The 22,173-nt window shown below is 41.0% G+C and overlaps 1 protein-coding gene across 1 annotated transcript in view; it reads left to right on the top strand.

Annotated features, from left to right (window-relative positions):
• The window catches only part of MGAM (maltase-glucoamylase), a 66,652-nt gene that overhangs the window by 12,165 nt on the left and 32,314 nt on the right, over positions 1-22,173 (top strand). The window contains exons 7-23 of the mRNA XM_021692831.1: positions 717-816; positions 2,963-3,075; positions 3,915-4,040; positions 5,159-5,290; positions 5,450-5,566; positions 5,783-5,896; positions 6,985-7,069; positions 8,440-8,557; positions 10,070-10,241; positions 11,909-12,025; positions 12,582-12,736; positions 13,792-13,876; positions 14,620-14,676; positions 15,205-15,329; positions 18,173-18,261; positions 18,914-18,963; positions 19,537-19,704. Of these exons, the coding sequence (XP_021548506.1) occupies positions 717-816; positions 2,963-3,075; positions 3,915-4,040; positions 5,159-5,290; positions 5,450-5,566; positions 5,783-5,896; positions 6,985-7,069; positions 8,440-8,557; positions 10,070-10,241; positions 11,909-12,025; positions 12,582-12,736; positions 13,792-13,876; positions 14,620-14,676; positions 15,205-15,329; positions 18,173-18,261; positions 18,914-18,963; positions 19,537-19,704 (1,923 nt within the window). The remainder of the gene's footprint in view (positions 1-716; positions 817-2,962; positions 3,076-3,914; positions 4,041-5,158; positions 5,291-5,449; positions 5,567-5,782; positions 5,897-6,984; positions 7,070-8,439; positions 8,558-10,069; positions 10,242-11,908; positions 12,026-12,581; positions 12,737-13,791; positions 13,877-14,619; positions 14,677-15,204; positions 15,330-18,172; positions 18,262-18,913; positions 18,964-19,536; positions 19,705-22,173) is intronic.

Below are 22,173 nucleotides of genomic sequence, written 5' to 3' on the forward strand. Positions count from 1 at the left end.
GCCCCCTCTAGTTGCACATTAGAAAGATGTCTGATTCATATTAAGGCTTGATGGAGCTTTTGCAGATGGGGTTAGGTTAAGCCTCTTTGAGAGAAGAGATTTTTTGAACTATAGTTTCAAAATTCTTGTTCTCCCACATTTTGACAGATATCACAAGCTCTCACATTTCTACTAGATAAATGGTCATAACTGGCTCAATTCAATAAGAGAATACTAATTCACTTGGTTGACATCAACCAAACCTAGACTTGATATGTTAAAGATTTATCTGTGTCATCTTTGACCAGGAGTTCCCTGTCAGTTACTCCACATGATTTTTTTTTTTAAAGATTTTATTTATTTATTTGAGACAGAGAGAATGAGAGACAGAGAGCATGAGAGGGAGGAGGGTCAGAGGGAGAAGCAGACTCCCCGCTGAGCAGGGAGCCCGATGTGGGACTCGATCCCGGGACTCCAGGATCATGACCTGAGCCGAAGGCAGTCGCTTAACCAACTGAGCCACCCAGGCGCCCACTCCACATGATTAACACTGATTTCTTAAGTCATTTCTAGACATTTGGGGTTTAGAGTATTAGATGGTTATTTTTAATTTTATTTAAAATTAAATTATAGTTTATTTTTATTAATAAGTTATAGTTTATTTAAGTTAATAAGTTATTAAGTTTAAGTTAATATATAAGTTAAGTTATAGTTTATTTTTAATTTTCTTTCTGCAGGATGGAACTAACTTGTATGGTACACAGACATTCTTCCTGTGTCTTGAAGATGCTAGTGGATTGTCCTTTGGAGTGTTTCTGATGAACAGCAATGCCATGGGTAAAAGACTAAAGGAATAGTCATGAAAAAATGCATAAGAGCAGTTTTCAGCACTATGATAAAAGGAATGGAGTCCTTTAAGAATGGCAGAGCCATAGCTCAGGGACTTGCATGTTCTCTGATTGTCCCATCCCTAGTTCATTACCTGTTGTTATATGGTAGCCATGAGTAGGGCTTTCTCTCCTAGCTTATGATTTTCCTGAACCTGTTTACCTCTTTTGGAATATTTTCTATTGTAGAGTTAAAACAACTAAGCCTTTCCCATAATCTACTCAGAGGCAGTTTCTACCAATTTGTTCTTTTCCTTCTTTAGACTTTCATCCAGTAGAGGGTTTGATATAAAATCTACTAGGAAACAGCCAAATGCCCTTGGCCTCATGATGACAGTAGCTGGGCCTAACCAGGGAGCTACAACTGAGCAGTGAATATTACATTCAGACAATCCAAAGGTAGCAAGGCAACGTGGAGTGGCAAGGGTCATGCCCTGCAAAATCAATTTAAGACCTAACAGTGTAACATCATAGGATTCCAAAAAGTAGCTAGCTTCCCCATCTTTGAAGGTTTAGATTGGATCAATGATTCTCTACTTTTTTTCTGCTTGCACCAGTAACAATGGATCTCAGTGGCAATGAATCAATCACCACAGGGGAAGAGGAGATATATTAGAATCTCCCAGGGTTGATGGGATATTGATCCCTACCTCTTCTCAACTGAGAATCAATGGACTGGATCAGAGCTGCTCAAAGCATGGCCCACGGATGGTTGACAGACTGTTTCAGGTCTACAGTAAGATGAGTATAGAAATGGAAAGTAAACATTGCGGTAGCCTCCAAGTGCATGTATGAACCCTTTTCTAGCAATTTGTTTTCATGTTATTTTGCAGAAAGTATCAGATTGCAAAGAACTGGACATTTAAAAAATAAATCTCTGATCCTTCACTGTAGATTGAGATTCACTCTAGGTGACCTGAAATACTTCTAAGATACCTAATAGTCTAAGAATTGACTGACATAGTACAAGGATTGCATAGTTTCAGGGTGTTGGAAGGAACCAGAAAAAAAGTTGAATCAGGCTTAAAGAGAAAGGTCCCAAGATCCTAGATACTCTGTGTGAGTTGTTCTTATGACCGAAGAGTACATTTCAGTAGATCTTGAAACCTTTTATTCCTAAATGCAAACCAAGGCTATGGGGAGACTTCACCTCTGAGAACTGTGATTGGGGCTTAGAGGGATATGGAGTTTATAATATAATCTCTTACTTTTTTTAGCTTGGCTTTTGCTTGATGTGAGATTCACTGAGGCTGGTACCTCAGTGCGTCTAATGGGGTTACATTCCTGCAATGATGATGGGGTGTGAGGTGGGAGCAACGAGTTCTGTAGTTGTGATGGTCATAGAAGAAACACTTTTCCTCTGCCCTCACCAGTCCAGTACTTGGGGCCCTGTGAGTCAAACTGACAAGAGATAGGTTAGCAAGAGAAAAGACAGGTTATTTACATGTGCAGCATTGATACACAGAGGAGTGCTCAGCGAAGAGTAACTTCTCAGAGGGGTGGTTAGAATTTGGGGCTTATATTCCACCCTCATACGCAAATGGGAGGGAGAGAAAGGGATCCCATGGGAAACATTGGGAAAGATAAATGAGCCCTTAGGAGAACAGTTGGGAGATAGGATATTTTTGTGACAATGTTTGGGGGTGGTGCCGATGTATTGTCTCGGAGAAGATTCGATTTGCTCCGGGGGTGGGACTTTATGACAACTGAGTTCTTTTGGGAAGCCCTGCTTTTTGTTGAGAAGGGATTTCAGAAACTCAAATGTCTTCAGCTTAAAATAACTTCTGTGCTACAGTGGCTTCGTCTGGACCCCTTCGTGAAACTGATTGCCTTTTCATGAAAGCCTGAGTCATGACATGGGAGCGAAGATGCTCCAGTCACCAGTGATCAAAATCGGTCACAGAACAAATGCTTTGCCTCTCACATGTCATGATCATCAGAATGTGACCCTTTGTATACAGAATTTGAGGTGTTAGATCCACTTTCTTAATATTCAGATGATTGGCGATCCTTTGGTCTAGAACCTTGTAGTCATTACTCTAGAGTAAATTCTAATTTTTATTTTATTTTATTTTTCCACTTTTAAATCTTGCAAGAGGTTGCCTTCCAGCCCGCGCCAGCTGTCACTTACCGCACCATCGGGGGCATTCTCGACTTCTATGTGTTTTTGGGAAACACTCCAGAGCAAGTTGTTCGAGAGTATCTAGAGGTAAACTTATGATATCATGATTATGACTGAGGAAATAAATCCTAAAAAGCACAAAGAAAAGTAAATTTAAGATGCAGATGCAAGGCACAAAAATGTGATGGAACTGGAGGGTATTATGCTGAGCGAAATAAGTCAATCAGAGAAAGACATGTATCATATGACCTCACTGATATGAGGAACTCTTAATCTCAGGAAACAAACTGAGGGTTGGTGGAGTCGTGGGGGGTCGGAGGGATGGGGTGCCTGGGTGATAGTCATTGGGGAGGGTATGTGCTATGGTGAGTGCTGTGAATTGTGTAAGACTGTTGAATCACAGACCTGTACCTCTGAAACAAATAATACATCATATGTTAAAAAAAAAAAAAAGAAAAAGATAGCAGGAAGGGAAGAATGAAGGGGGGGAAATCGGAGGGGGAGACGAACCATGAGAGACTGTGGACTCTGAGAAACAAACTGAGGGTTCTAGAGGGGAGGGAGGTCGGGGGATGGGTCAGCCTGGTGGTGGGTATTAAAGGGCACGTACTGCATGGAGCACTGGTGTTATACGCAAACAATGAATCATGGAACACTACATCAAAAACTAATGATGTAATGTATGGTAATTAACATAACATAATAATAAAAAACTGTGCTATTGTAAGCAGCTATTATAAATCTGCTACAACAAATTGATCCCACCCTCAATGATTTATAAAGGGGCTAGGAAAATAGACTAACATTCCAACATTCATGACATGGTGTGTTGGAAATTGGAGTTGTCTTGTGTCCGCAAACCAATGCTTACAAAGCTTGTTAAAAATCGAGTATTTGCTAACTTCCATTTTGCATACTTTTTTCAGCTCATTGGACGGCCAACCCTTCCCTCATACTGGGCACTTGGATTTCATCTCAGTCGTTATGATTATGGAACACTAGATAGCATGAAGGAAGTCGTGGAGAGAAACCGTGCGGCAGGGCTCCCTTATGTAAGTAAGGCTTTAAACCTCCTCCTGAAATAAAGGAATTTCCTTGGGGAATAGGAACAACTGCTTATAATTTCTCCCCCTGAGTTATTTTTTTAATATATACAATAAAAAGATTTTTATATATTCAGAATGCTAGACTTTTTTGCTGTGCTGGCCATTCCTTTAAGGAACTAGTTCTTTTTAATAAGAAATGATACTTAGAGACCACCATTTTGGGGTTCAGAGATGATCTGTTTGTCTTTGTTTTTCTTATAACATTTTCTTAGTAAAATTTTCTTATGCTTACTGTACTGACTACATTTATATAATGTGTTTTTACTTGAGTTCTCAAAACATTTCTTTCCCTAGTTTAAGTGAGCAAAAATATAATAACAGAATATTTTAATAATTTGAATGGCTAAATTTGAATGTGTCTGTTCAATCATGGAGAGTGAGGTTTTTCAAGAGGTGCAAAGGAAAAAGCCCAGTAGTCTCTGGAATAATCCTCTTCTCTTCCCTACCCCTTTCCCTTAGAGGCAGACACATAGGTCCTAGGGCAAGAGTCAATTTCATTCTGGGCACCACTATTTTCATATAGGTAGAATTAGGAAAAAATAAGTGCCAAAGAAAACTTGAGTTAGAAGAGAAGCAACAACTCTGAGGAACAAACTGAGGGTTCTAGAGAGGAGGTGTGTGGGGGGATGGGTTAGCCTGGTGATGGGTATTAAAGAGGGCACGTACTGAATGGAGCACTGGGTGTTATATGCAAACAATGAATCATGGAACACTACATCAAAAACTAATGATGTACTGTATGGTGATTAACATAACATAATAAAAAAAAAAGGATGAATCTCAAAGACATTATGTTGAGCAAAAGTAGCAGAAACAAGGCCGGGTGATGTAGTTAACCTGATTCCAGGGGTGGGGGTCAGGCCTTAGGGACACAATTGGTCCTATGTTTTTGAAATTACTCTTGGCAAAGGAGCACTTAGATGCCAGAGACTGATCAAGAAATCCATTTCAAGCCCGGCACGGAGCCAGTGTGTATGGTGGATAATAATAGTGATGATTTGACTGAGTCTTTTGAACAGGGAAATTCTGGAGCCCTAAATTGTGGAGCTTGTGTATGCTTTCAGGATGTTCAGCATGCCGATATTGATTATATGGATGAGAGGAAGGACTTCACTTATGATCCAGTCAATTTTAAAGGTTTCCCTGAGTTTGTTAAGGAGTTACACAATAACAGTCAGAAATTGGTCATCATTGTGGTATGTGCCATCCTCCTCCCCCACCACCCCGATCATCGGGTGCTTGCTCTTCCTTGTCTTTATAGCCACCTCCCTCTCCTTCACCCCCCAATTCCCAGTCTCCTTTCTGTGCCTCGAGCTTGAAGCTCGGGTGCTTCACTGTATTTTTCCTCTTCTTAGGATCCAGCCATCTCCAACAACTCTTCGCCCAGCAATCCCTACGGCCCGTATGACAGGGGTTCGGGCATGAAGATATGGGTGAATGCTTCAGATGGGGTGACTCCACTCATTGGGGAGGTAACTGAATGGGGGACCTGGGGGCTGGTGGCGGGGCTGTGGCAGAGTGTGTGTGTGTGTGTGTGTTTGTGTGTGTGTAGTTGTCTTGACACTTTGAGATGCCTTATACATGCTGGGGATACACTTGCCCCTGTCCCCTCATCCCCAGACCACCAGCCATCTAGTTCTATATTCATTTAATTGACTCTGATCAATGTTTTTCTTTTTCTCCTGCAGGTCTGGCCTGGAAAAACTGTATTTCCTGATTATACCAACCCCGATTGTGCTGTTTGGTGGGCAAAGGAATTTGAGCTTTTCCACAACCAAGTAGAGTTTGATGGAATCTGGATTGTGAGTTCTTAATACTCTGAATATTTGGTGACTAATATTCAGACTGTGTATATATCATTGAGTCAAGGAACATGGTGGAAAGAGGAGGAGAAGAAAGCACATAGGGCAGTAATTCTGATATTCCCTATCTTACTAGTAAAATAATCTTATTGAAACACGTAGCTTAGAATCTAAATCAGATCATTAGGTCTGGAAATAAAATAAGAAAAAAAATTTTTTTTCCTGAATCCAGCTCTTCTTTTAAAAATGAATAAGCTGAACGAAGTAAAAATCGGTCATATATGCTTTACATTGCCACAAAGTACACGGTTTTTCAATCACCAGTTCAGGGTTCTTTCCTTTGGACATGGTGGACAAATTGATCAGAACCAAAGTCCCCAGGTGCATGACAAAACTGTGGGGGTGGTAAGGACAAATGTCACATATGATATCAAATGAAAACAAATGCAAAGCAGCAGATGTTCAGCAAAATTTAGGGAGCTCTAGAGTTGAACTTTTTTCTATTTTTAAGAGAAATGTAGAAAATCTGAACAATACAGAGAGCTAAAAAATGAAAGCAAAATCCTCTAAAATGTTATCAGCCAAAGACATCTACCCCATCAACATTTTGGTACGTATCTTCCTAGAACCCTCACCTGCCCAGCTGTTGGCATGGGCTCACGCCCTCACTCTCTCTATGTGTGTATTTGTATGTATGTATGTATGTATGTGTGTATGTATCTAGATAGATATATATGTGCATTTATAGCTATATTTGGATATATAGAAGATGTATAAGTTGATACATATGGAATCATATAAATTGAGATATTTTTTCACCTAATGTTTTTGAAAATTTTTTATTTCCCATGGTTATAGACATACAGCATTTTGAAGGGATTTTAAGAACCTTCTCTGTGGAACCTTCAATGGGTAGAGAAGACAGGAACATCTATTTCCCTCCATGTGCATAAGAACCTCTTTAAAGAAGAAATATCTGGAATCATTTCTCTGATTCCTTAAAAAAACAAAAAAGGAGACAAACATCAGTACAACATAAGGGGCCATATTTCTTTTCCTTCATAGTAGTTTTGCCCTTTGTCTTATAGGATATGAATGAAATCTCCAACTTCGTTGATGGTTCCGTTTCAGGATGTTCCACGAGCAATCTAAATTATCCCCCATTCACTCCTAGTAAGTCTTGGTGGTGGATAATTAAAGTAGCAATGCATATTTGGTATTTTACATTCATAAGGATAGATATGAACTACCGGGCAAGGGAGTTAGTGTATAAATGTACGTAGGGAGAGGAAAATGTGGGTAATATATACAGAAGATTAGGAAAGAAAATCAAAGCACTCCAAGCTTTCCTAAATGAGGCATAAATTCAAACGGGTCACTCGTCTTTCTACAGACATTTAGCTATTTCCAGGAGAAGGTCCAGAGAACATTCAGTGCAGAGGCCAGAGGCTAGTGGTTAGTTTGTATTACTCCCTAGCGTGTATCCCCCGAGGTCAGGGCTTGCCAGAGAGAGACCATATAACTGGGCTTGGTCTTCGGATGACGGTGAAGTCTAGTGATATCAAGAATGTGAAGAACAGACAGGAAACGTAGGATGAAAAGAAGCCAGAACCCAGAACCCATGGCCTTGAAGGTTAAAGTCAGAGTCTGTGAATATGATGCTAGTGAGCTCCAATTGAACTTTGAACAACACCATCTCTCAGGGTATGGCCCTGGACTCACAGCATTTATTGTAGTTTGAAGAAAGCTAGAGGCTCACAGATACATTTTATCTTGATTAAGGAAAGAACAAGGTGCTAACATTATAGCATCTAATGAAGACTTCCATTCTGGTGAGAAAATAGGAAATTGGGGCAGATGGGCCAGTGATTTGCATGGGGGGGGGGCGAAAGTTAATACTTTATTCTTTTGGTGATGGAAGCTATTTATGTTTTAATGTAAGGGAACCAGGATAGTCGAATGGTTTTGGAAATATTAATCTGGTGTTAGTGTGCAGTATGAATTCAGAGATCAATAGATCGTAAGTAAATAAGCCATTAAGAAACTATCGCAGTAGCTAAGATGCAAAGGTAATTTGGATTGGAGTCAGAATGGTACGATGGGAGCAGAAAAGAATAGTAGCATGAGAGAGATTGGGGAAGCAGGCTTTTTACTCTCTGGTCAGTGGGAAAAAGGGGCAAACAATTAATTTACACTTTCATCCACTATTTCTATTCTCGGACCACATGATTTGGCTAAGTTTGAGGAATTCAGATTAAACGTCAAGTCTAACTGGATCCTCTGGTTTCCAAGTGCCTACCTTTAGCCACATGAGCACCTGGGGTGAAAGAGTGTGTATGGAGCAACGCAGTTTATTTATATATCAGAGAAACTACTCCCAACATAAAACCCGCTGATAGTGAGGAAGCTGTGTGATCATTTCCAGGATGGCCACAAGAAACCCTGCCTAGAGTGCTACCATTTCCGGTTCCGCCATAGGCTAGGACAGGAGCAGGGAATGTGCATCTGAGGCTCTCATTGACCGATTCCCTCCTTTGCCCCAGGAATCCTGGATGGGAACCTGTTCTCCAAGAGTCTCTGCATGGACGCAGTCCAGCACTGGGGCAGGCAGTATGACGTCCACAATCTGTATGGCTACTCCATGGCAATGGCCACGGCAGAGTAAGACCACTGTTGCTGTGGACTTCATACATGACCAGATTATTGATCTTTGTTAGATGCCAGGTGCCAGTGTGTTATTTTTAAGAACTCTGCAAGATAAATAGGTTTATTATTACTGAATGAATGAAGAAACTACCCGGCACATAGGGAAGAAGGAATCCGGTAAATATTTGTGGAATGTATAAAATGAAAGAATGGATGAATACATGAATGAATGGAAGGCTGGAAGAAATAAAGAGAAGTAACTTGACCAAGGGCAAACAGCTAATACATTGTAAAAGCAAATTTTAAACCATTTTTGCATGAGTCTGAAACCCATGTGTTTTCCTCTCTGCCACACTGTATGGAGTATGGAGGGTAAAGTAACTTATAGACTTCATGTGCCTCAGGGTTTTGGATACTGGCTCAGCATCCTTCTACTGTGCTGTGTCTACCCTTGTGTATAGACTCAAATTCTACAGTGAGGAAAACGTACTGAGAATTTACTGTACTTACGGTAGCAGTGACGGCAGGAAGCCAGACCAAAACCACATTCATTCATTAGCAGAGTCGTGGTGTGAGTTTAGCCTTCTTAAAAGTTGTTTTAAAAATTACAGAGCAGGGGCGCCTGGGTGGCTCAGTTGGTTAAGCGACTGCCTTCGGCTCAGGTCATGATCCTGGAGTCCCTGGATCGAGTCCCGCATCGGGCTCCCTGCTCGGCAGGGAGTCTGCTTCTCCCTCTGGCCCTCCCCCCTCTCATGTGCTCTCTGTCTCATTCTCTCTGTCAAATAAATAAATAAAATCTTTAAAAAAAAAAAAAATTACAGAGCAAAAGTTTTAAAATAGACGTATAGACTTATAATTTTAAAAATATAGATGGGGCGCCTGGGTGGCACAGTCGGTTAAGCATCCGACTCTTGGTTTCAACTCAGGTCATGACCTCAGGGTCATGAGATTGAGCCCTGCATCGGGCTCTGCACTCAGTGCAGAGTCTGCTTGGGAGTCTCTCTCCCTCTACCCCTCCCACTAGTTCTCGCTCTCTCAAAATAAATAAATAAATCTTTTAAAAAAATATAGATGATATATATTTATAGTTACTTATAAAAGTACACACATGTATCTATAAATTTAAAATGCCTACTCAAAAAGATTTTAAGCTCCAAAAGGCTGTTCACAAACTCACTTTTTGTGTATGTTTAAAATCATACAATGTGAAAGATCAATGTATATACATCTATGTAAAATGAAATTTCACCTTCGTTCCATAAAAATTGTATACCTCTAGTTACTAGCCTTTTCAAGGCTGCTTTTAAAAATTTTGGAAATTATGGATTTCATGATGTACATAAAACACCTTAAAACAAAACAAAATAAAATGGAAGCATATTTAATGGTGCAATCTGCTTCCACAGCAGCTCTAACCCTCCTAGGAGGGAGTTAAAAGACAATGATCCTTGGCATTGTCACTGTATCTGGGGGGCTGAGACATGCTGAGATCACACATTGACTCCTTAAGTTTCTCTCCCTTTCTAGAGCTGTCAAGACTGTGTCCCCTAATAAGAGAAGCTTCATTATAACCCGTTCTACCTTTGCGGGATCTGGCAAGTTTGCAGCCCACTGGTTAGGAGACAACGCAGCCACCTGGAATGATCTTCGGTGGTCTATCCCTGGTGTGCTGGAATTCAGCCTTTTTGGTATCCCAATGGTGAGTCCACATCCCTACCTCAATCCCCAGAAAGCCTCATTCTAGAAAATTCTCAGAGCATGAAGCTCACCTCTCCTAACCTTTCTGGCCCAGGGATTTAATGTCTTGAGAACAGTGCCTTCATCTACATCAGTATAGCTCTGATACAACATTCTTTTCTGTGCTGACTTATCAAGATAGAAAGTGGAACCTGGAAGTGCTATCATTGGACTATTTTTTTTCTATTAAAGTATAACATACACACAAAAAAGTACACATATACTTAAGTATATAGTTGATGAATTTTACGAGCTGAACACATCTATGTATCCAGCACCCACATGAGAAAACATAACATTGCCAGGTTCCTAGAGGTGGGTTTGACATCTTTTAGTTAAATTCAGCGTATATATTTATGGAGCTGTTACTATGTGCGAGGTACTAAGCTAGGTATGCATGATGAGGGTAGAGAAAAGCATAAATATAGTACAAAAACACCTTCTCTGTCCCCTTATATATGAAATATATAAACAAATAATTATGACAAGTGGGGATATACAAATTAAATGTTGAGGGAAATCCTGAGAAAGAGACTTTTTAATTCTGACAAGATTACAAGGAACACAGGGAGTCAGGGCAAGGAGTCAGGAGAAACTTCACGGAATAGGTTGCACTTGAGTTTACCCTTGGAAAGTGGACTTATTTTATCAGACCAATGGAGAAGTCATTTTAAGATTGAGAAATAAACAGGAAAAGCAGTAAGGGGGAGAATTTGATATGTTTATAAGGATTGGTTTGTAGGATTTGAGTGGAAAGTGATGCTGGACAGGTGGGTTGGAACCAGGTTTTGAGGAGCTGCTAGCTAAGCTGTGAGGAGACCCTGGAGGTGTTTGAATACATGACTGATGGAATCAGATTTAGGCTTTGGAAAGTTAATTCTGATTGGTCAGTGGTGGTCAAAATAATATTGGAAGTAATTTTAGTTCTACCCATCAAAAAGCTGTTGTATGTCGGGGCACCTGGGTGGCACAGTTGGTTGGGTGTTTGACTCCTAGTTTCAGCTCAGGTCATGGTCTTTGGGTAGTGGGATGGAACCCCACATCAGGCTCCATGCTCAGCAGGGAGTCTGCTTGGGATTCTCTCTCCCTCTCCCTCTGCCCGCCCCCCCACCTCTCTCTCTGTCTCACTCAAATAAATCAATAAATCTTTAAAAAACAAAATCTATTGTATGTCAAGTGTTTCACTTCCCTTATGTCATTTACTAAAACCCTGTGTAGCTAATTAATGCCCACTTTAACAAAATGAGGAAACGGAGGCACAGAAGGATAAAGTAACTTACTCATAGTCATCTGACAGTAAAGAGTGGACATGAGAGGTGCCTAGATGGCTCAGTTGGTTAAGCATCTGACTCTTGATTTCGGCTCAGGTCATCATCTCAGGCTTGTGAGATGGAGCCCCATGTCAGGTTGTGTGCTGGGCATGGAGCCTGCTTAAGATTCTCTCTCCCTCTCCCTCTGCCCCTCCCTTAAAAAAAAAAAAAGAGTGAACATGTGATGTGACCCAATTCTGATCACACTCTATAAGCCTTCTCAGTAAAACTTGGTAAAGTGCAATTGGGAAGTCCCTGATGGAAAGCAAAGGGGGCGGGATGGAATTGAGGTATACGTTCTGTCTGTGTGTCCTTCCAGGTGGGTGCTAACATATGTGGCTTTGCACTGGATGCCCCTGAGGAGCTCTGTAGGCGGTGGATGCAGCTGGGGGCATTTTATCCATTCTCCAGGAATCACAATGGCCAAGGCTACAAGGTAAGTCTCCCAGGAGACATGATCAAAACAAATTTGGCATACATTAGAGCGGGATCCGTCTGCATCCTTGCCAAGACATCTAGCGAGCCAACCTCCTACCTGGCGCTTCACTTAGGCTAATTTGCAATTAACCAGGGCCTCTGACGTGCCATTAAAATGCTCTGCTGTCACAGAGTCTGCTCTTGGTACTGCTGCGGTCAAGGAGATGGAGAGTCGGTGAAGGTTTCCATCAAACGTCTGTACACTCTGTCTACATTGCTCATTTTGTAATGAGAATCAGATGAGGAAGTACTCCAAAATGATTGAAACGGCAGTCTCCCGAGAGAGCAGTCCTTAGCGTGAATGAGGCTGTATGAGTTGCCAGGTGGTGAATGACATTTACTTGGTGAAGCGCTCTCCCTCTGCCCACCTGTATTGCTCAGAGGCCGAGTTTATACCCTAGGCCTCAGGTCTTTGAGGAAGGAAAGTCTCGGTTCTGATGAATGGGGTCTGGAGTTCTCCAGATGCTTCTGTCATTCATAGCTGGATCACAGTGACGACCTCTTATTTCTCCCAGGCCCAGGATCCTGCCTCCTTTGGAGCTGACTCTCTGCTGTTGAACTCCTCCAGGCACTACCTTACCATCCGCTACACCCTATTACCCTACCTCTACACCCTCTTCTACCGTGCCCACAGCCGGGGGGACACAGTGGCCAGGCCCCTTCTGCATGAGTAAGTTCACCACATCCAGAGGGTTTTGTTAACGTGACTGGCGACATGGACTGTTTCATCAAATATCAGAGTGAACATTGAGACACTTCAAGTGGTTATTCAGATATCTATCTGTTTTTTTAACTGGGATACTCAGTTGGTATTTGCAAGGCCACTGCTGCCTCCATACTGTTCTAGAGGTATATTTAAGTGGTATAGCCTGTTCTCTTTTGGGGATAGAAGAAGACTAAAATCATGGGACTTTGGGGTCTTTGTTCTGCCACCAGCTAACTTTCTGTCTTAGACAAATCATTTAAGTTCTTTCATCCATTGTTTCTTGATTCTTAGTTTAAAGGATTTGATAGCTTGATCAGGATGGTGTCTTCTGTAATGCACTATGTTCAAGCCCTAGGATGAACCTGTTATTTACAGACGAATAAGAATATTACAGAGGATTTCTAGAGTCCCAGAATTTTTACTGCCAGCCAATGAGCATCTCCAACTTAACCCTGAAAAAGGCCACTTTTGAGGTTTTCCATGTCAAAATGCAGTGAACCCCCTTAGGTGTCTGACATTCTAGGCTCTCAGGCACGCATCTGCTATTATCGTTATTATTATTATTATTATTATTATTATACATTCATTATTTTGAGCCCATTTTTACCATCTCCTGGAATTCCCTGTTAAAAGGCAGATACCCTAAAAGAGAAAAGAGTAGAATTTTAAGTTATCTGCTATTTGTCATGATCACATCCAGCTCCTTCTTGATAGTCAGCTGAAGTTTTAAGATGTATTCCTTGTTTTATTTATTTTATTTAAAGGGGCATATGGTGAACAGACTTACAATCTGGACCCTGCCTAGCGTATATCCTGGAATAGGCACTTGTGTCCAACCAGGGAAAGAAAAGGAGAGTGCATGGGTTGGGGAAAGTGGACCCATCTGCTGGGCTTGAGTAGGTGTCCCAGAATAATTTGGGGGGTTACCACAGGCAGGTGGTCTGCATGTTTTGGGCAGTTGAGGGGAGAGTTGTCAGGAAGCATTGGCCCGGATCGCAGTGAACGTCTCTGATCTCCAGGTTCTATGGGGACAGCAGTACGTGGGATGTGCACCAACAGTTTTTATGGGGCCCCGGCCTCCTCATCACTCCGGTTCTGGATGAGGTAAGTGTCCCACCGAGGCACGCGGATGGTCTCTGCTTCTGTTCCTGCTACCCTCCAAACTCTTCTCTTCCTGGAACCATTTATCTTCTCTTTATTCCAAGCCCGAGTCCAGCCTCCATGGCTGAGATGGCCTTGAAGACAGTGTGCTGAGGTTTGGGGAAGTTGGAGATGGGTGACTTAGGAGTCTTTTTTTCTTGACCAAGTTCCCAATCAGTGTAGAAGCAACTATTGGTGGTTCTGGGTTTGGGAATGGTCCTGTTCATCATCAGAGTCTCCTAGCAGATCCTTCTTGCTCCTTGAGATAGAGGCAGAATGGAGCAAGGGGCCGGCAGTGTGTCTAAGGTTGGATGGAATCAGGGTCTGATTGCTGTCTCTGCCTCTTAGTACCGTGTGGCCTGGGGTGAGTTCCTCAGCTGGAAAGGTGAGATCATGAGAGTACCTGCCACCGGGGACAGTTGGGAGGATTACAGGAGTTCATGTAAAGCTGGAATTTTTACCACAACATGTATTTCAAGATTATTATTAATCCTAATGTGCTTCCACTGGCATTTCCCTTTGGGTTGCCAAGTTATTGCTTTTATTATTCCTATTAGAAGAAAGTCACAATTTGATGACAGAGAAAAGAAAGGCCACTTATGCTCTCTCAGTATATGGTTAAGAAGCTCCTTTGAGAATGCTAAGAAATCCATTTTATCCCCTTCAGAGGCTGGGCCATGAAGAACGATATTTTGTTTTAATTTCAGGGTGCAGAGAAAGTGATGGCGTATATGCCCGATGCCATCTGGTATGATTATGAGACTGTAAGTAGCTTTGACTTTTCTTAAACTCCTCAAGACCACAGCTGCATAGACAAGATGCCTCCCTGGAGAGAGGAACATCTATCCACATCCCAAGGAGTGTTTCTGTGCTGTTTTCTGTCATTTCATAGCACAGTTGATAAAGTATGCCTAAGTCACTTCATGTCAGTCATGAAGAGGTCTGAAAAAAACACTTTTATATACTTTATTCAACATAGGATAAGGGCAAATATTGGAGGGTCCAATGGAGGGACCAAATATTGGTCAGGAGTCAGCTAACTTGTTTAAAACTATCAGTTCATCTAATATATGTCAGATAGCCTTGGCATGGTGTAAACGCTCCCCCAAACTCCCAAGTAATGGCAGAACCTGTTGTTCTTAATTTGTTTCCTTCCTCTCATTTGATTGCCTGACTAGACACTAAGTCATCTGGGTGGAAAAAGGATAGCTGTAGATAACTCAGCCCATGGGTAAGAGGGGGGCACGAATGTGTCATCCTGCCAAGGTGTTTGACGTGTGTGCCTGCATCAGGGGGCCCGAGTGAGATGGAGGAAGCAAAGGGTGGAGATGGAACTTCCTGGAGACAAAATTGGACTTCACCTTCGCGGAGGCCACATCTTCCCCACACAACAGCCAGCCACCACCACAGTGGCCAGGTAGAGTATGGCGGGAGTTTCCTTCAAGGGGGAGGCTACTGACAAAGCTGGTCATTTCCGTTCCCATCTGTTGCCCATGCAGAAGATGCTGAAGCTTTCCGTGGTGTGTGGGGAGGAAGGGGACTGGGGTGTGCGTGTCCATCAAACTCTGTCCCTTGTATTTCTCTCAGCCTCTTCTGAGGAAGTTGTGATTTACAAGATGGATTTTTAAATAACTTAATCCCTGTCCTTCCTTAAATCTCCTGAATTTCTCCTCAAAACACACTGGCTGCTGGGGTCCTCATCCTTCCTCGTTTTCCCAGGACTGTTTCAATTTTAGCACCGACAGTTTCGTGTCTTGGGAAACATCTCAGTTCCAGGTAAACGGGGTCTGTTGATCACCCTACCTGCTTGGCCAGATCATCCACCCATTGTGCTATGCTCTTGACTCATTCATTCTCATTTCTAGGGAGAGGGAGTCCACTTTCCATTACCCTATAATCTCAATTTCCCATTCCTTTCCTCCCAGTGAGCCATTTATTTCTTGTGATGCAGAACAGCGTACAAAAATTACTTGTTCCCTTCAAATCTCCCTCATATCACTGATTTCTCCTTTATGACTCTTTGATTCTGAAATTCTAGACTCCATCTGTACTAAAGACATATATATTTATATATGTCGCTAAAAGTCTTATTTGTTTTTAATAGACTGGGAGTTCTTTGGAGGTTAGAAATCTTTCTTTTCTTTTGAACTTTCCTTACTACCTTAATTTTTCATATTACAGACTTTTTATGATAACGAGGCAGAATACTTCTTCATCTAACACCAAATGGTTTCTTTGTATCTAATGGTTCAACTTCAGGCTGTTCTGCATACTGATACCAAAATTATCTTTCCAAAATGAAGATTTTTTTTTTTTCTTGTTGCTCCCCTGCGCCAAGTCCAAATTCTTTCATGAATATGGTTTCCAGGCCAATCACAGTCTGGTTGCAAGTTAAAAACTGTGCCTCCTGAGACACCTGAATGCATACCTAAAGACCAGCCATGCCCCAAAGCTTGCTGTTCCCAGACATACCCATCTATTCGACTGCATTTGGGCTTCTGTACTTATTAGCCTCTCCAACATGCTTTGCCTGGTACATTCTTAATGACTTTCCAAATTAAAAATTTCATCTGCAAGAAAGCTTCCTCAGTTCTTCCAGCAGAGGGAGTAATGCCACACCAAACTTTCTTTTAATACTTTTTAGTATACTGTTAAATATTATTTTGTGCCTTAGCTGATTTTTTTTCTTTCCTTCTTAATATTTTTAAGTATTTCAATCATAGTTACTTTATACCTTGTATCTGAAAATTCTATTATCTAAAATCCTTTGGAGAATCCAAATTATCGTTCATTGATTTTGCCAACTTTCTCTCATGCTGGCTTATTACCTTGCGTATTTAAATAGTAATGTTTTTATTTTTCAAATGTAGTGATCTTAAGGATCCAAACACGGGTCTTATTCCTCCAGAGAGGATTTGCCTTTTTTGTCAGTTGCAAATCAGGACTGCTGTCAACTTGAGGTCCTCTTAAGCAACATTTAAGGATCATGTGTTGGGTGGGTCTTTCAGGGTGCCTGGTGTCCCCCAGAATATTTAGTCAGCCACACTGCTGGAAGTGCCATTCTGGACTCCCATAAGTCTTTCAACTTTTGTGTCACCATACTTTCTGCCTTGATTATGCAGTGAATATGTTTAATCCTTCTTATAATATTTAAGGTCATCGATAGAGTTGTGATCTATTCGTCTTTGTATCTCTTAGGCTTGTTAACAAACAAGAGCTACTTAATACATGTGTATTAAGTGAAAGCAGGTGATTTGATTGATAATGGAACCTGCCTTGCATAGGGCACAGTGGAGGGCTGAGCAGAAAGTGTGAGGTCAGTGACAGACCAATGGGAGCAGGAAACCAGGAGGGAGTCCGGGGAGCAGTGACACCAGGCGGGATTCCATGTGAAATGGCTCTTTCTCTCTTTCTCTCTGCCCATCTACTTTACCACCTTTTTGATTTGTGTTTCATATTTTAAGTTATAAAGCAGAAAACTATAGTGTTTTATTTTCCTCTCCAAATGAACTAATAATAAATAATCAAATTAGAAAAGTTGCCATTAAATAGATGGACTTTATTGTATTTTATTGCTTTCTGAGTCAAAATGGAGTCACTTTCTTTGGCAGGAAAAAAAATATATCCCCCCAACAATGGTTAAGGCTTCCCCTGCACAAACTCTAAAATTAGGCTGAACTAATTATTGTCTAGAATGTCTTTCTCTTCTAATTGTCTGTATTCTGAATAATAGTTGCTTCAGCAACTTTTATAGTAGCAATTACAATGATTCTGGTACTTAAATTCTTGTTTCCTATGTAGATGTTTATTGCTAATGTTCGCAGTATTTCTGTCTCCTGTGACGTTACTGATTCTAGAGAAAGATGAGCCTGTTGATTTTGCTTTTGTGCCTGGAGAAAAGTCGAGCCATCCTCTGCTAGTAACCTTTCCCATTTGAAATCTGATGGCAGGGGCGCCTGGGTGGTGTAGTTGGTTAAGCGTCCAACTCTTGGTTTAGGCTCAGGTCATGACCTCAGGTTTGTGGGGTTGAGCCCCGTGTTGGGGGCCGGTGTTCAGCAAGGAGTCTGCTTGGCATTCTCCCAATCTCTCTCCCTCTGCCCCTCCCGCTTGTGTGCTCTTTCTCTCTTAAACTGGTTTTGGTTGGTGCAAAAAAAAAAAAAAAAAAAAGGAGAGAAATCTGATGGCAACATTCCTAGCTCATTTGGCAAAGTTCTTTGAGTCTTAAGTGTTTGTTTCCTTCCTAAACCTTGTTTCCCACAGCCGCCGGAACCCTCTTGGTCTTATCATTGCCCTAGATGATAACAAAGAAGCAAAAGGCGAACTTTTCTGGGATGATGGGGAAACTAAAGGTGAGCACTGTTATGACAGCCTGCGTCTGTGAGTTACTTCCACTGGTCATTCAGCCAGGGGAGAAATCTCACCAGGCACAGCAGGGCTAATCACTCAAGAGAATTTTTGTTTGGGTTGCACTGTTCACAGCTGGTGGTAGATGGACCACAGATGGAAGGAAAACATGTTTCTACCTCTTAGAATGCTCCCATCAGACAAGCAATATAGACAGGCTCTCATTTTGTTGTCAATAGGCATCTGAAAGAGATGTTTTCAAGACTGTTCCTGCCATTCACCGTAGATCTCTTCGCCTAAAATACAAAAGTCGATGATAGGAAACACATAGCATGGCAGCAAGGCATAGTGAGAGTGTGTTCTCGTGTGCCTACATCCAGCCATGCTTCTTCGCACATTTTCCTGGCTCCAATATACTAACAACTCTTGTGGCTCAAGCTTAGGAGATAGATTCACTTGAGGCATGTGCCTTGGAAGCACTTGGAAGGGAATCTTTTCAAGGGTAAGGTAGGAAGGAAAAGGGAAAAGAGTGGACTGGCCTTGGAGACTCTGTCTACAATCTTGTCATTCTCGAGATGGAACTTTCATTATAGCCAAGGGGTGATCTGTTCTGTGGTGGGCAGGCCAGAGGCTGACTCACCTTTCTCACACTTTCAGATACTGTGGCCAATCAAGTTTATCTCTTTTGTGAATTTTCTGCCACCCAAGTAAGTAGCACATTTTTATGAATCTTAGGTGTGGGCTTTTCTCTGACAATTAGCTCATGTGTGTTTGTATATGTGTGTAATTACATTTATAGCTTCATATGCCTTTATGACTGTAGATGAGCACATTTCCTTTTTTTGAAGATAAAATAACTTTATTTTTTATTATTATTTGTTTTTATTTTAATTCCAGTTAATTAACATGCAGTGTTATATTAGTTTCAGGTGTACAGTATAGTTATTCAGCACTTCCATAGATCACCAGTGCTTACTTGGGCACATTTCAGTTTATAACTTAACTCCCAATAATTGAATCATCCATGTTAGTAAAAAGAGGCAATGATATAGTTAAATCAAAGTAGCCAGTCTTTTAAAATGCAGTTTAAAAAAATTGCTCTGTGTGTGTTTCTCTCTTTTTCACTCAGGAGAGTATTAAAAAAGTTGGTACTTCTTGAGCACATGTTAGTAGAGACAGCTAAGAGGCATTCAAAGCAGTTTTGGGTATCTGGTCTAGGATAGAATATTTGAGTGACTTGACAACCAATCAGCAGTCCTTTGTGTTTAATTGTTTTGCAGAACTACTTGGATGTGAAGATTTTGCAGTCAACTTACAAAGACCCCAATAATTTAGTATTTAAAGAGATTAAAATTCTTGGGACCCAGGAACCTACCAATGTTATTGTGAAACACAATGGTCTCCCAAGTCAAATTTCTCCTAATGTCACTTATGATTCTAACTTACAGGTAAAAATTAATTTTGTTGAGATAGTTTACCAAGAATTCATAGCTTATGGTGTTCCTTCTTGCCAAAGTCGCATGGGTTCCTGAAGGACCAGGGCACACTCTGAGGTCTGGGGTGGGGAATTAAGAGGGTTAGGAGAGAAAAAAAAGCAAGGGGTAAGCCAGAGCTAGAATGGATCAGGGAGCTACTGAGAAACTGGAATAAGATAAAATGGTCTTTTCATCTATTTCTATTTCTCTCATCTATTCATTCCCTCATTTGCCCATCAGTCAAAAGAGCAAAAGAGCATTTGTCTAGATAAAGCATGCAAGATTGAGATATCAGAATAAGTGGACCTGAGGATTGAGACTGGGACAGAAGAGCAAAGTGTGGAGTGTGGGGAACAGGATTAGAGGGAAAGTGAGTCTGAAATCTGCTGACTGAAGCTAGAAAGGCAAAGTGGGAGATGGGATACTTATTAATTAAAATTTTGAAGTGCATTTTTTTTTACTCTGTTCAGATACATAGACTTTCTCTCCAACACATACATTTTAGAGAAATATTTCAAGTCAAAAAATCTGTTCAGCTTAGCTAATGGCCACTTATTTGGTTAGATAATGATGAAAAATCATTTTTCATCAGTTGTAATGAGACCTGATGCTCCTGAGCAGGTTGTAATCTATTCCCCTGGTATCTTAGCATTTGAGGAATCCTTTCCCCCATCCTCCTCACTCCAGGCCCCCCAGATGATCTGGGACTGGGGGCTGCTGGGTCAGCATGTTTGTGAGAGATCTTCCAAATTTGGAGAAAATAAGTAAATCTGGCATTCTCCTATAATGCTATATTGATTGCACTGGCCATTTTGCCTTATAACATAAGTTGAGGATACCTACATTATAAAGTTAGAAATAAAATACAGTTGACCCTTGAACAGCATGGGGGACACTGACCCCCCTATGCCATCAAAAATCCATAAATAACTTTTGACTCCCCAAATCTTAACTATTAATAGCCTACCACTGACCAGAAGCCTTACGGATAAACTGTCGATTAACATGTATTTTATATATCATAAGAATTTTGTACTGTATTCTTACAATAAAACAAGCTAGAGAAAAGAAAATGTTATTAAGAGAATCTTAGGAAGAGAAAACATTTGCAGTTCTGTACTGTATTTATTGAAAAAAAGATGCATGTAAGTGGACCCATGCAGTTCAAACCCATGTTGTTCAAAGGACAACTGCATTATATGGTTAGTTATGTGTACAGCAAAGGGAAAGCCATTTGAAAGGTGCATATATGAAAACAAACTCAATTAATATTTGTTAAATTAATTAATATAAGAGCAAAGGAAATGTCAGTGCTTGAATTTGGATGGTGGGGAGACACAATTTATACACAGGAAACTACCAGGAAGGGGACAGGCAGTCCAAAGCAACACAGAGGAAATGTTAACTGACATTGTATCTAATTTAATGTCCAAAGCCTAATGGCCTAGCTGAGCAAAGCCATTGGCGAAGTCAGGGTTCAAGCTGGACTTTCAATGAGGGTATATCAGATAGAAATTCATTCAGCTACAAGTGATAGGAAACAGAGCAAAATGGGACTTTGAACAAATTGGGATTTTTTTCTTCATGCAATAACAAGTTTAGAAAGTGTCAGTTGCTAGCATTGGTTCAGTGGCTCAAGGTTGTCAGGGTTGACTGGAAGTGACAGCTTAATACCAGTTGCTATGGCCCTATTACTGAAGAATAAAAGAGGAGGCAGGAAGGAAAAGGTGCAGAGAAGGGGCAGCCCCTTAAATCAAGAAGGAGACTCTGGGCCAGCAACTCCCAGTGGACTTGCACTTGCCTATTAATGGCCACAGCTATGTTACATGGATTAAAAATTTAGTTCTTAATCATGAACTTTAATATTCTAAGCTGAAATAGTGAGTCAGAAGGGAACTTTTATATAAGGCAGGCAACTAGCAGAGCATTCCACAAAAGGGCACCATTTTCCTAGAAAGAGCATTTGTCTAGCTAAAGCATGCAAGATTGAGATATCAGAATAAGCCAATCTAAGGATTGAGACTAGCCTGACATTCGTCTGTGAGTATTCTATAACTAGAATAGGGAGGGGATCAGTTTGGACAAATAATTTGTGGTCAGGTTTTGGAGGGTCTTAAATGCCAAAGGGAAAAGATTGGATTCTCAAAGTGTGTCCTATGAATCCTTGAATCAAGGCTGTGCCATTATGAAAGCATTGCTCTGGGGCATGAGATTTGTAGAATAGGGAAGTTTAAGGTGAATTTAGACTGAGAAGAGCCTGGAAAAGGGGTGATTATCCCTAGAGTGTGATTTTGTAAATCTGGGCAAATGAGGACCTGCACTATGGAAATTGCTAATTAAAGAAGAGATAAAAATACATAGAAAATATTAAATATTTGAATTAGTGGGACTCAAAGAAGCAAGGTTTTGGGTTTTGAGGCTTTGGTCTTGGAGAAATGAAGA

The sequence above is a fragment of the Neomonachus schauinslandi genome, chromosome 12, assembly GCF_002201575.2.
Source record: "Neomonachus schauinslandi chromosome 12, ASM220157v2, whole genome shotgun sequence".
NCBI lineage: Eukaryota > Metazoa > Chordata > Mammalia > Carnivora > Phocidae > Neomonachus > Neomonachus schauinslandi.